Source organism: Sciurus vulgaris (assembly GCF_902686455.1).
Source record: "Sciurus vulgaris genome assembly, chromosome: 9".
Taxonomy (NCBI): Eukaryota; Metazoa; Chordata; class Mammalia; order Rodentia; family Sciuridae; genus Sciurus; species Sciurus vulgaris.
In genome coordinates, this window is record NC_136469.1 from 77,258,277 (window position 1) to 77,273,400 (window position 15,124).

The 15,124-nt window shown below is 41.0% G+C and overlaps 1 protein-coding gene across 2 annotated transcripts in view; it reads left to right on the top strand.

Annotated features, from left to right (window-relative positions):
- Window positions 1-1,608: 1,608 nt before the first annotated feature.
- Window positions 1,609-15,124, top strand: part of HPSE (heparanase) — a 39,707-nt gene continuing 26,191 nt past the window's right edge. Inside the window, exons 1-3 of one of the 2 annotated variants that reach the window (XM_079153288.1) lie at window positions 1,609-1,961; window positions 8,901-9,046; window positions 10,820-10,945. In XM_079153288.1, coding sequence (XP_079009414.1) covers window positions 1,747-1,961; window positions 8,901-9,046; window positions 10,820-10,945 — 487 coding nt within the window. In that variant the 5' untranslated portion in view covers window positions 1,609-1,746. The remainder of the gene's footprint in view (window positions 1,962-8,900; window positions 9,047-10,819; window positions 10,946-15,124) is intronic. The other variant, XM_079153287.1, reaches the window with a different exon arrangement.

Sequence of the window (15,124 nt, forward strand, 5' to 3'; positions counted from 1 at the left end):
ATCTCAGAATGTCACTAGTGAATACTGAAAACTTAGAAAACTTGCAATATCCACTTTTCAAATCACCCAAATATTCCAAGGAAATTGGTAAGATTTGTGCTCCATGAGACAGGGACATTGGGTAGAATGTATGATTAATATCATGACAAAGGTAGAAAAAGAACCTAGACTGCTTTTTTAACTTCATATCTGCTGCCATAGGATTGTACCCTCTAAGCAGCGTGGTGATCACACATGAAGTTTTTTCACATGTATACTGTCATTCTAGGATATCAACCTGATTCCAATTGCAAAATTAACTATGCATTTAGCTTTAAAATTACTTAATAGGTTGATGAAAATTTGATGTACACTTCAAAAGACAGCATATTTTTATTTATTGCTAATATAAGCAGGAAAAATCTCAGGGTTTTTTCAACAGATATTTATTGGATGCCTACAAAGTGCCAAGCAGACTGTGGCTAGCACAGTGGACAAAACAAACCTTAACTCTGCCTTCGAGAAGTTTACAATCCAGTAGATGAGGTCAATGCTGAGCAACATCACAGTACTAACAAATGTGGTTAAGTTCTCACAAACTCAGGATGCTATGAGAATATGTCACGGGGGACTTCAGCTGCCTGGAGGTCAGGGAGAGCTTCAAGGCTGCTGTCTGTCCAGGTTGCTTAACTACATTCACATTTCAGTTCTGACATTTGGACAAGTTGCTGCCTCAGAGCTTGGGGCCTCGTGGAAAATGTGTATTTAGCAAGGTTGTGAAAATGAGAGGTAACACAGATAAAGCACCTCTCCAGAATCAGACATATAGTAGGCACTAAGTGCTTGGTGCTTGTTATAATTATACATCGGCCTAAACATTAAAGGAAAACTAAAGAAAAGTTTGGATAAAAACCAAAGATAAATGCACAGAGGGGAAATTTGACAGAGCTCCAAATCCAAGGGGTAGTCAACACTTCACACTAGTATGAAGGTTTCTTTCCTCAGTTTCAGATCTCTAAGCCAATAATAATAAATAACAATAACATGTTATTATTTAGTGGATTTCTAAGACTCCACTAAATACTATTTACCTAAGTTGATAAAGAATTGTTGAAGAGTTGATCTCTTTCTAGGTGTAGTTTAGCCAAAGCTCACTTGGTCAGGTTTTTCAAGCCAAAGTAAGATACCTGAGAAATAGCTTCCTGGACAGAGAACTCAGTGTTAATCCAACTTTGGTAAGCTCAAGTGAAAAGCAAGTGTTTTAAACCAAATGAGAGGGAAAGTGATGAATGCTCAACCGGAGATTCAGAAGAAGTAGCGCCATCTGGATGGGACCTGGAAGAGGGAAACGACCCTGTACCCTCCAACCTGGAGCAGGACATTGTCCCTAAGGGAGCGCAGTTCCAGATGCTCAGCACTCCTCCCCGGGCGCTCCCTACTAGCCTTCTAGGCGCTTGGGTCTTAGCCATCTGTGCACCCTTCAGATGAGTGAGTGTGGGTGATTTCGTAAGTGGACGTGACCGCCACCGAGGGGAAAGCCTGCAAGGAAATGGGAGTGACCGGGGGAGGCAGGGCGGGGAGAAGAGGGAGCAGTGGGAGGGATGCCGGCGAGGAGTGGGAGGGATGTAGGGCGCAGTGGGAGGGGTGAGGGCGTGAGACTGTGGAGAAAAGAAGAAAAGGGTGCGGTGGCCAGGCAGGAGGAAGTGAGAGCGCTCTCTGTTCTTGCTGCGCAGCCGCTTGCGGGTGGGGCGGCCAGGTGAGCCCGAGATGCTGCTTCGCTCCAAGCCCGGGCTGCTCCTGCTGCTCCTGGGGCCGCTCGGTCCTCTCTCCCAGGGCGCCCTGGCGGGACCCCGGCAGGCCAAGGACATCGTGGAGCTGGACTTCTACACTGAGCGGCCACTGCACCTGGTGAGTCCCGCGTTCCTGTCCTTCACCATCGACGCCAACCTGGCCACCGACCCGCGGTTCCTCACCTTCCTGGGGTAAGCGCCAGCCTCCTGGTCCTGTCCCCTTTCCTGGCCTCCGGACACAGGCTGCAGTCGGGCCAGCCACTCTCCTCTCTTCTGCGGTGAAACAACTTTACATTTGGTCTTGGGAACACCCTCCCCCATGACACACATACACCCTCTCCAGCCAGCTGCAGACAGCTTTCACCTTTTTACTTCCTTCATACATTCAGCACGTGTTGGCCTAATGCCAACTAAACTCAAGTATTATGGAAAAATTTGGAAAAGAAACTACCCACCTGCCTTAGCACCCTGCTAGAAGGAGGGGACAGAGACAAGTGCCCCTGGAGGGCTGTTTGAATTTGCTGTGTAGTATAGAAAAAATAAGCTTATGGTGCAGGCTGTGGTCCTTTAAACTCTATTAGGATGATTGTTTTTTAAAAATAAATAATATAAAAAGTCAGACATAAAAGACCTCAAAGGAGAAGAATATGTGTTACTTATTTCTTTTAAAAATCTGTTAGCTAAGTGAGACCTAGGAGACTACTGCAGTGACTCAGAGCCCTAATAGATGTCTCTCCAAAATGAAGCTGCAAAATGTGGTGCTGCTTTAACAGCTTTAAATGGTTTATTTCCCCCTCACCTGTGGAAATGCACCTGTTGCAGGTTTATTGCTTTTGCCCCAATCTGATCTGATGAACAGCTGCAAGGACAATCCTAGGTCATTTAGGCCATGGGAGTGCCCAGAGATGACCACATCTTCACCAGTGTATCATCTCACCATTGTCAAAGGCCTAGACCTGCCCTTCCTGAGCCTACACTGTCAGGTCATTGCTCATTTCACAGGTGGCCTAGTTAGTGGTTAAGAGATTGGCAGGCAGGACACCTTATCTTGATTCTCAACTGTGTAAAACAGGGTGACTTGGTTTTTACAGGCAGCTTGGCCACTCCAAGCCTTTGCTTCTTTATCTGTAGAACAGACTTTGTAGAGTCTGCCTCATGGAATTATTATGAAAATTTGATGTGATAAGTAATTGGCACAATGTTTGACTTGGAGTGTTTAAGTTACTTGTCTCTTCCCAGAAAATGGTGTTTGCTTAGCCATTCAGCAGTTTTCTGTGTTTCTTTGATCATAGTTAGCCTGTCTCTTTTCTCCTCTCTGGGGAGGAGGGGCCCTGCTTTTTGCCCTTCGCCTTAAGGAAAGAAAGTTGACACCTGGCTGCAGCTGGAAGGAGGCTGGGAAGAATACTCTGGATACATGCTGAACACAGGCCTCTGGATCCATGGATCTCGGGTCTGGGGACAGGGGACAGTGAAAACATGATGAAATAGATGTCCATTTACTTAAATGTGAGGAGCAAAGTCCTCTTTTGACACAGCTAGCAGATGCCACACCACCTCTCCAGGGAAGGGCAGTTGGGGATGGGCCCCCCCTGGAGAAACAGGTACAAAAGAAAAAACTTACAGTTTGACTTTTAGGGTCAAGGTTCATATACCCTGCAGTCAAGTTCGCCCCAATGAACTAGCATCTCCATCCCAAACACATAGAACTTCCAGGTTACAATTCAGTAAGAGTGATAACTTGACTCTTTTAACACATCTCTTGACTTCCCATAGCACCTTTCTTCCCTCTTACCCCACTCCCATTTTGTTGGAGACTGGAGGATAATGAAAACCCAAGAGACAACCTGGTTTGGTGTTTTTATATTTTGTTTTACATTTTAATCTTGGGGTGTGTGTGTGCGCACATGGGTGCGTGCATGGGTACATTTATAAAACAATGCCTCTCCATACAGGCTTCTTTCCAGGTTGCTCATCTGTATGCACTGTTCTCAGCTGAGGAGAAGAAGCAGAAGGTCCTTTTCCTGAGCTAAGTCTTCACTGTAGATTAGGGCGTGAAGGTCCATCTCCCCAGGGTAGCTAGCACAGGGCCTGGGGTAGCCCAGCCATCTCAGAAGATGGCACTAAGCTTATTGTCTGTTTACAGTAGAGGAGACTGAGGGGGTTGTTGTTTTATCCCAGTTCCTTAAAAGTGAAGATGCGTGGGCAAGAATGTCAAGAGTTGAGCAGCTGAAAGCTGAGTAAGAAAGGCGAGGACAATACAGAGAGCTGACACTGCCTGAGCCCTTGCCCTTCCCAGGCCCTGTGCTAGGCTCCTTCTTGGTCCTAATGCATTTGGTCTTTGCTGCAGCACTATGATATGAGTACTATTATCATTCCCATTTTAAGAGTGAAGAATTTCTGATTCAAGGAGATTAAATAACTTGGCCATGGTCAGCCAGATAGCAAATGAAAGCAGAGTTTGAAACCAGACTTTGATCAAAAAGACAACAGTACACAAAAAGAAAGCAAAGCAATTTTTATTTTTTAAACAAAATGGGTCAGAGCATGTTAGAAAAAAATTGTCCAGAAACAAACTGAGAGACCAATATAATGAAAAGAAGGACTGACACACAGGTAGGGGAATCAGTACCAAAACCCATAAGGTCCTTGAAAGGAGGTCTAAGTAAATTTAGTCAAATGGCATAGTTCTGGCTTCCCACAATGGCAGACAGGTTCATCTGTGTTTTAAGTACACAAAACTTAAATGCTAATGATAGAACAATTTAGAATTGAAAAAGAGTAACTGTAATTTTTCTTCCCAGAGAAAATTAAAACAAACAAAAATATTTCCTCAGCCCATCTTGGCACGGAACACCAAAGAGGACCTGGCCCTTGAAATAGCATGTAAAATAGAAATCTAATGCAAGCCTCGTGTTGCAAGGCACTTATGTAATTTTAAATTTTCTAGTAGTCATATTTTAAAAAGGGAAAATAGGGCTGGGATATGCTCCGTTGCAAAGCGCCTGCCTTGCATATGCAATGCCTTGGGTTTGATCCCCAGTTCCAAAAAAGAAAAGACAAAAAAAAAAAAAAAAAAAAAAAAAAAAAAAACGTAAAATGAAATGGGTGAAATTAATTTTAATATGTTATCAGTTTGATTATTTTTAACATTAGAACATGTAATTGCTATAAAACTACTAATGAGGTATTTGACATTTCTTTTCTCAAACCACATCTCCAACATCTGTTTTATATGTTTATAGCAGTTACCAATTCAGACTCCTAACACATGTAAAGTGGCTACTGTATTAGAGGGTGCTTACATTTCAGTCAAGACACATACAGGAGCATATAAAACATTCCCTCATATAAGATAAAATGGCACAAAACTGAGTACTGTACTTTAAAAAAAATCATAAGTATTACAAAGCAAAATGCTATTGAACAACAATAACATTAATAATGCAGTTGTGCTTGCTTGTCACAATAATCTGCTTATTTTTCTTCAGCAAAGTTCATCTTTTTTGCCAGTTCAATAAATATTCATTAGTAATAACTTTCAGCAGTTAGATTCCTGTGGGGCACTGTAGTGCATTCCTGTAATCCCGGTGGCTCAGGAGGTTGAGGCAGGAGGACTGAGAGTTCAAAGCCAGCCTCAGCAAAAGCGAGGCGCCAAGCAACTCAGCGAGACCCTGTCTCTAAACAAAATATTGGAGTGGGGTCGTGGCTCAGCGGTAGAGCGCTTGCCTCGCAGCTGTAAGGCACTGAGTTTGATTCTCAGCATCGCATATAAATAAATAAATGAAAAGTTCATTGACAGCTGAAAAAAATATTTTTAAAATGTATTTTAAAAAAAGGACTGGGGATGTGGCTCAATGGTTAAGCAACCCCAGGTTCAATTCCCTGTACCAAAAAAAATAAATAAATAAAAATAAACAATTAGATTCCTGCATCTTCATTAACAAAGTTGCTTTTCATATTTGGAAAAGTATTACTTAACAATGTCAAATGCACATTTTTATAACTGACATTGGAAAGAGCCACAGATCCTCCATGTGCCAATTGCTGGCAGAAATGACCTCGGCAAAGAGAGCACTAAAAACAATGACTGTTCTGATCCCTGAGAAGCGCTGTCCCCCTGAGTGAACCCTTAGTGTTCCCCTCCCTCCTGAACCTTTCCACCGTGCTCCTTTGTGTGGTGATTCCACTGTATCCTCAGAATACTCCCTCCACCCCCGTGCCCAGCTAAAAACGTGGCACTTCCCTGAAGACACGCTCTTCCTCTGTAGCCCTTTAGAATTCAGGCTGTGCATTCTCCCACACTCCAGTCCTTTTCCTGTTCCCCCACACATTTTCTAGACAATAGCCCACTAGTTTGAATGCAGACTACTGTAGTTCAAATCTCTTGACTTATTACCTTGGACAAGTTAACTTCGTTTCCTTTTGTTCAGGTTCCATGTCTGTAAAATGAGAATAATAATGACACCCACATCATTGGGTTGTTTGGAGACTAAGTGAAAAAAAAAAAAAATCTATGCAACATGCCTAAAACACTCAGCTTGGACTAAGCTGACGCATATTAGAGATGATTGTTATGACACTGGTGTGAGGTTCACTCTCTTCGCTTCTGATTCTTATCCAATGCTCCTCGTCATTGCACTCTGCTCCCCTCTTACTTCTCCTTAGTGCTCAGACTGGCACTGATCTCCCTGTTTCCACCATCAAGTTCCATCATCATCCTGGATGCCTTTGAGTCCATCTGAATGAACTACTCCCTCAATTTCTTCACCCCACACATTATCTGATAATCTTCAATTCAGTGTGGTAAGCAGCTTGCACCAGCTCATAAAATGAGCTCATTTCTTCTCAACTCTGCATTCAGTGACATCATACTGCTGTCTTGAAATGGGCCGTGATGGGAATTTTTACATCACCATGATATAAACACCATGATGGAAATTGCAAACCCTGAAAATCAGGGCACTTTCTTGAGAGCTGGCTTGTCAGCACACATGACTTCACACCACTTCAGCTAGTGAGTGCCGTGACCTTGATGCCCTTCATCACTAGGGACCTTCCAACATCCAAAAAGTTAAATTCAAACCCCTCACTTTGGAACTACAACTCCATATCCTCTCAGCTCGTTTATTCCATGGTAAAAGTAAGTTCCCATCACATTTTTTTTTTTTTTTTTTTTTTTTTTTTGGAAGTGCCTCCACTGAACAATTTCCTCTTCTTTCCACTTCTTCCATACCTGATTTGGGCTTTTTTTTTTTTCCACTTTTTTTTTTTTTTTTTGTACCAGGGATGGAACCCAGGGGACCTTGACTACTGAATCACATCCCCAGCCCTTTGTTCTTTTTTTTTTTATTTTAGGATAGGTTCTCACTAAATTGCTTAGGGTTTCACTAAGTTACTAAGACTGGCTTTGAATTTGTGTTCCTCCTGCTTCAGCCTCCCAAGTCTCTGGGATTGCAGTTGTGCACCATTGCACCTGGCGTAGGCCTTCTTGATTTATCACCCAAATCCCTCTTGTGATAGTAACCCCAAACCCTGTGCCATTATTCTTCCTGCTAAAACTCAAAATCTGACTTATTCTAACCAAATTTTCGCCCTTTGGAATCTACAGTGTAACCCAAATATGGAAATGGAAAAATATTACTTAATGTTTGGTGCATATTAATAAACCACCTCTGCTTTTTGTGTCAAAGATATACAACTTGTATTTGCACAAAAGCTAAAATAAAAACAACTGCAGACTCCTGGGTTTTCCCTCTAACAAACTGCTCTGGAAACAAAATAGCTGCAGCTGCTTTTATATATTCTTTTGTTATTTCTATGTCATTGTGGTAGTGGCTATTTTTCTCTTCTTTTTTTCCCTGCATATGATTGAAATACTGTACCTTTGATCAATTCTGTTTTTATGGCAAAGTTCTGCAGCTGTATTAAATCTTTTTTTTTTTTTTTTTTTGTCTTTTGTCAGAAGGCACCAATATTGTATTCTCAAAACGTGAAAGTATTCCAGTGCAAAGGAGACAAACAAAAAGGTCCTTAATATCAAAACTTTGAAAAGTGATTTCCTTTAGGCAACAGCCATAGCATTGGGTTTTAATTTAATTTTGTTCAGAAAAATAATCTTTGTTTGGCCTCCACTTCCCCTTTCATCAGACTGGCCTCCTTTGTTCATTTACTTAACACATATTTATTAAGTACCAGCTGTGTGCCAGGCATCCGTCTAGGTACTAGGAAGAGTCTGATAAACCAGACAGACAAGGTTCCTTGCTCTCAGGGAGCTTGCATCAGGAGTGAGGCTGGACTAGATAGGAAACCAAGGAAATACATGAGGCTGACTTGAGAGAGTGGCAGGGTGATGTATTGGATAGCGCCCCTGGGTGATATAGTCCCAACCTTTGTGCACCAGCCCTGGCACTTAGATATCTGACCCAGGCCATCTTTTAATGCCTTGGCTTCTGTCCCAGGTGCTAGTTTTTCCCTCCACTTCCCAAAGAGGAAGTGCCAAATCTCAGTTGCTTACAGGTATTAGCTACATGAATCTAAATGCATTTCCTCTGTCATCAAATGATCACAATGCCAAGAACTAGAGTCAATGCTTGGCTAAAGGCAGTGATGTTGTCAGGCTTGAGTGACTCTCTCAGAGGAGGTTCCTCACATGGGTTTTGGGGCCATGTCTTGGACCTGTGCACTAGGGGTTACTAGTCACTGATCTTTATACTGAGGACTCATCAATCTATATCCCTAGCCTAGATAATGTCTTTTGAATTCCAGACACACTTGGCCAAAGGCTAGATGGAAATAGGGTTTTTGGTATCTCAAATTCTACAAGCTAAGCTCCCTCCCTATTTTTTCCTTCATCCTTATCTCCAATCTATTACCAGTTCTTTATCTCAACAAATGATATTGCCATCTTCCAAGGTGCTTCCAAAGAGAAACCCTTGTCTCCTCCTCAACATTGAATTAAGAACCAAACCTATAATTTCCATGTATAAATATGTCCATCTCTCGCCATCCCTGAGGCAAGTTACCAGTTAAAAGTCAGAAAATAGGTCCCTCAACAGAAAAGAAAGCAAAAACATTTGACAGAGTCATCTTGGAAAAAAAATAATTATACTTTCTGCCTTGTCTTCATAACAGTTCTCCAAAGCTTCGTACTTTGGCCAGAGGTTTGTCTCCTGCATACTTGAGATTTGGTGGCACCCAGACAGACTTTCTAACTTTTGATCCCAAGAAGGAACCAACCTTTGAAGAGAGAAGTTACTGGCAATCTCAAGTCAACCAGGGTGAAACTTTTTAAAGATTCTATATTTTAATTAACTTGTGTCTGTCATAAGAATCCTGGGAGAAAAGTGTTATTGCTTGCATATAATAATTAACAAGAGGTTAAGGGCCCCAGCTAACCTGTGGATGCACGAAAAATGACAGGATCAAGCTGTGGGCAGGTTTTCTCATCTGATCTTTTCATGACTACAGAACCTTACAGACAAGGTATGCTAAGCATAACTGAGAATAAGTTGTGCTGCAAATAGGACAGTGGTTGTAACCAAAGGACAGGGCTGCTTGGAGGGAGCACATGGGCAGAAAGGTGACAAACTGAAGAGAGTGTTTTCAGCTGAATATATCCACACAGCAATAGATTTATTTAAATTTAGCATGTTTATTCTGGAAATAGAATGTGGAAGGAAGATCTAACAAGGGACATAGATATATCCTCTGCTTCTACAAATGAGTTTCAAGACTTGATTAACTGGGCAATGGTTCTCAGTCGTTACGGGCTGTTTATATCACTTGCTGTGAGTCTGAATATTTGGATATCTGGGTTACAGCCTTAGAGTCTGAGTTTAGCAAGCTGATTAGGTGATTCTGTTATTACAAGTGTGTGGTTTCACCCGAGAAACCTGCTCTATGGAGCCTTGAGGATTGTCCTGGGTCTTTCAGAAGTGTTACCAGAGGTCAAATGAAAGTTAAATTTCTATCTGAGCAATTGATAAATGTATCATATACATCAATGAATTATAATAATGTATATCTGATACCTATATTAATGAGCAATATGTAATTATTCCATGTATTAGATATTTTCCTTCTGTTTAATTTCTTCAGCTAGCAAACAGAACATTTAATCAGATATTGGGCCACAATAGACTGAGTGGTAATTAGAAAAAAGAGAAGAAAGGCAGGGGTTTCTCTTTGAATAACAGTTATAGAATCGTTTGTTTGGACTTGGCCCTATCCAGCAGTCATATGCCTTCAAAACCTCTAGACCTTTTTAGACAGGAAACTGTCCTTTAGTTACCAGTAGTTGTTTTTTTGTTTTTTTTTTTTTTTTTTTTTTTTAATCTTGTCGGGAGGGGGTGTCACTGGGATTATCCCAGTTCCTCTGAAACATCCTTTGTGAGCGCAGGGATGGAGGAACCCTGGTTGCCAGCAAGTCACAATGTGCAGATTTCCAGAAAGGAAGTGGTTGACCAGTCAACCGCCCTGGCAGCAAGCACCCAGAGCCCTGCTGCCTTGTGATAAAGAAACACAGGTCCCCCAACAGCACAGCAACAAGGTTTTCCAAGTACATGTGTTGTGGTCCCAGAAGCTTGGATGGTATCAAATGTAGAGGGGCGGGGAAAAGTCAATAATCCCGGTCCTATCTTCATTATAGCAAGAGGAAATCACCATGAAGCAGGCAGAGTCCATGTATTATAAATGTCTACTATGTATTTTAAAGTGAACTGAACTGAGTTTCCTTTGTTATGGTTCCCTGGTAATTTCAAACTTCTCAGCTATCTTCTGAATTGTTAAATTACTTGAAGCCATATCCAGTGTTCTGTGTCCAGAGTATGTCCAGTGTTTCTTAGGAAACTGGTTCTTTGGAGGTTTTCTTGTGGTGGTTGGTAAGCTGGCAAATTTGGCACCTGTAACAGACCATATCTTTCCCTGATTTCTTACCTAATAACCTGAAACTTAATTATGCTGCTGTAGTCATGTAATGGCTAACTAAACGTGTACAGGATTTCAACCTTACTACAAAAAACACATTCTCTAATTCTCTCTTCTGCTCACAGATATTTGCAAATCTGGTTTACTCCTTTCTGATGTGAAGAAAAGGCTACAGTTGGAATGGCCTTTCCAGGAGCAGTTGCTACTCCGAGAACAATATCAGAAAAAGTTCAAGAGCAGCACCTACTCAAGTAAGAAACAAAAGGCTTCCAGCAGGTGTTCCAACCATAATAGTATTTGGTTAGGTTTAATTGGGTTTGAGTCTAGTAAGCGCTACAGCAGTTGTGTAAAGCTGTACAGTATTTAAATACTATCAAGAGTTCATGGGTGGGGCTGGGGCTGGGAGTGTAGCTCAGTGGTAGCGCACACATTTAATATGCATAAGGTCCCAAGTTTAATAACCAGCACTAGAAAGAAAAAGGAAGAGTTAATGGGAAATCTTGAACCCGAAACTTTATTTCTAGCTTTTTCCTTTTCATCTAAATTTGCCTCCTAGCCACAGAGTGAGGTTTAGAAATCAACAATTCATGAACTAATAATGAATGACTTTTACCACTCTCAAGAACTAGGGAGACAAGGAAGACATGAATACATTCCTTATGTAAAATGTGGAAATCATTCACAACTTTTTCATCTCTTTCCCCTCCCAGAAGTAACCCCTACAGGTTGACAATCCTTAATCTGAAAAATCCAGACTTCAAACTGCTCCAAAATCCAAAATTTTTGAGTGTCAATCAGACTAAGGATGCTCAGCTGATAAAGTTCATGCAAATAGTCCAAAATCCAGAAAATTCTAAAATTTGAAACACTCTGGGTCCCAAGTATTTCAGATAAGGGAGATTCATTCCATGCTAGGAGTTGATATATATCATTAGGCAGGCAATACTGGCTTGTACCAGCAGTCTTGTCCACCAAGATACTTTCTCTTCCCTCTGTGGCTTTACAAACACATGACTAACTCAGCTAAGCAGGAATTTATTTCCATTCACTGAAACACTTTTTTAGTCTTCAAAAGAGGATGACATTACCACACAGGACTTTAAAGTAAATGAAACAAGCTGTCTTTATTTAACTATGCAATATATTTTTATCTGAAAGTTGATGTTTTCTGCAGTCACTCTGGATCTCAAGTAAGATAATCATCTGCTCAGATACTCTAAACCTGTCTTCTCTTGGCTTTTAAAAAAGTAAATTCCCATGACTTTATTTGGTTAGTCAACATTTTTAAAAATCATAGTCATATCTCATTTTATGGTGCTTTGCCTTATTGCCCTCCACAAATATTAACTTTTTTTTTTTTAACAAAATGAAAGTTTGTGACAATCCTGCATCAAGAAAATCTATTGGCAACATTTTTTCAATAGCACATGCTGATTTAATGTCTCTGTGTCACATTCTGGTAATCTTGAAATATTTTAAACTTGTATTATTTTGTTATGGTGATCTTTGATGTTAGTATTTTAATTGTTTCAGGGTGCCACAAACCATACCCATTTAAGACAGCAAAGTTAATCGATAAATGTTGTGTATGCCTTGTCTGCTCTGCTGACCTGCTGTTCCCCTGTCGCTCTGCCTCTGCTCAGGCTTCCCTTGTTCCTGAAACACAACTATCTTAAAATTAGGCCAATTAATAACTTTATAATGTCCTCTAAATGTTCAAGTGAAAATAAAAGCCACACATCTCTTTAAACCAAGAGCCGGAAATGATCAAGCTTTGTGAGAAAGGTTGAAAGCTGAGGTAGGCCGAAAACAGCCAAATTCTGAGTGCAAAGGAAAAATTATGGAAGGAAATTGAAAGTTCTATTCCAGTGCACACACAAATGATAAGAAAGCAAAACACTTTTATTGCTGATATGGAGAAATGGATAGTTTACCAGTGTGGATAGATCAAACCAGCCATAACACTCCCTTGAGCCAAAGCCTAATCTAGCCTGAACTCTCCAGTTCTGTGAAGGTTGAGAGGACTGAGGAAGCTGCAGACAAAAAATTTGAATCCAGCAGAAATTAATACATAAGGTTTAAGGAAAGAAGCATCTTCATAGCATAAAAGTGCAAAATGATCAGTAAATGCTGACGTGCAAGCCGCGGCAAGTTATCCAGAGAATCTGCCTAAGATCATCAAGGAAGGTTTTCAATGTACACAATGTGCCCTACACCTGAAGAAGAGAGGAAAAGTCAATGCCTGACTTAAAAACTTTGAAGGACAGCCTGACTCTCTTGTTGGGGGTAATGCAAAAAATGACTTTAAGGTGACGTGTATGTGGTGGCACACACCTGTAATCCCAGAAATTTGGGAGGTTGAAGCAGGAGGATTGGAAGTTCAAGGCCAGCCTCAGCAACTTAGTGAGACCCTTTCTCAAAAATAAAAAAATAAATAAATAAAAGAGGTAGGGATGTAGCTCAGTGGTTGAGTGCTCCTGGGTTTAATCCCTTATAACATACACACACACACACACGCAGCAGGGTTAAAGAAAATTGACTACAGTCCTGAAAGAGGGGCTTCCCTGGATAAAATGCTATTAAACAACATGGTATGCTACAGATAAATTTTTTATGGAAGGAAGTCAGTTGATATGGCAAACTTCATTGTTTAAGAAATTATCACAACCACCACCCCGATCGGTTAGCAGCCATCAAAATCAATGCAAACCCTCCACCAGCAAAAATGACTTGCTGAAGACTCAGACGATCATTGCCACTTTTAACAATAAAGCATTTTAATTAAAGTATGTATATTTTAATGCTATTGTACACTTAATAGACTACAATATAGCATAAATATAACTTTTATATGTACTGGGAGACCAAAAATGTGTATAACTCACTTTATTGTGACTTTGCTTTATTGCAGTGGTCTAAAACCAATTGCCCAATATCTTCAAGTCATGCCTGTACCTTACTTAAAATATATTTTTTATATTTGTCTGATTTACTGTGCACTACCTAGATTTCAATGTATCACACACATATATATATCATATATATATATATATATATATCAGAAAATAGCTTGTGTGCTAATAGCTAATGTAGTTCTCTAAACTCTTTTTTTGTGTTCTTCAGAGGAGGGGAAACTACTCTGACATTTTAATAAGCATGATTTATTGTCAAATTAAATTTGGCACAAGGCAGGACCATCTCAGGTATCATTAAAGGAATGACAAAGTACCAGAGATCTACAGTAGTAAGGTCTCATTGTTTTGTTTTTAGGGGGAGTACTAGGGATTGAACCTAGAGGCGCTTTACACTGAGCTACATCCCAAGCCCTTTTTATTTTTTATTTTAAGACTGAAACTTGCAATCCTCCTGATACCGCCGTTTACCGGTGCCGAGTTCTGCTCCTTCTAATGTTGAAGATTGAACACTAGAGAAGCACGCCAAGGCAAGCATGTTAAGCAGGTTTTATTTAAAGCTAATAATACAGACTTCTCCCTGCAGGGAGAAGGGGGCCATGGCTGATGTTCTAAAGTCCCAAGAAGTGAGCGCACCCTACATCTTTTATAGGTTAAATTCTCTTTTGTTCTCCAGTTCTCTTCCTCCTTATCTCTCCTTCCTGCCTAAGTGACTAGGCCTGGTTTTGCATTAAGTGAGAAGCCATGGGCAGGGGGAGGGCCAAGGTGATTCAGGCAGGTAAGGGCCCAGGGGACATTAATTAGCAGCTCCTTGTTTGCAGTCCTTGATAAAGGCAGGTAAATTTGGTAATCAATGGGCTCCGGAGATCCTTGACATTCCATTCTTCCAGGGGCAGTCTCCAACTTCCAGAGGCAGATGATTTTATGGCCTCCATTTCCTCGATTTGACCCGATCCCCTATTTCTACACTAACTACCTGTTCCCAATTCTGGCTTCATTCCCCCCTCTAATCTTAGGAACTCCATGCTGCTGGGGAAGGAGGTCGATGACCGCTCTGACTTCTTCGAGCTGGAAGTGGGTGGCGTGGGGCAAGCAGCTTGGAGTTCCTTTTCTAAAAATCGGGTCAATCGAGGGGTCCCAGGAAGAAGCCTGGTTGGGGAAGAGCAGGTTGTAAAGTCATCTGGGGATGGGTGCTTCTATGATAGAAGAACAAAAAGACATGAGTACTGAAATGAGATTAGTACAAAGTAAATGTTGCAGCATCTGAAACATGCCACTGAGTATCATGAAAATGACAGAAGTCAATCTCTCACCAGGAGGTGGAAGAACTGAGAAATTGTTCCCATAACTAGGCCTAGCAAAGGCTGGAGAGGACAAGGCCTTTATTTGGGGACTTTAACATTTTCCAGGTTGTCAGGAATGTAAACATGACATTTAACCCTTAATGTCATTGATGTCCCCAGAAAATATAGTTAAGCTACTTAATGTCACCTGATTTTGTAAAATATCCCTTTATTG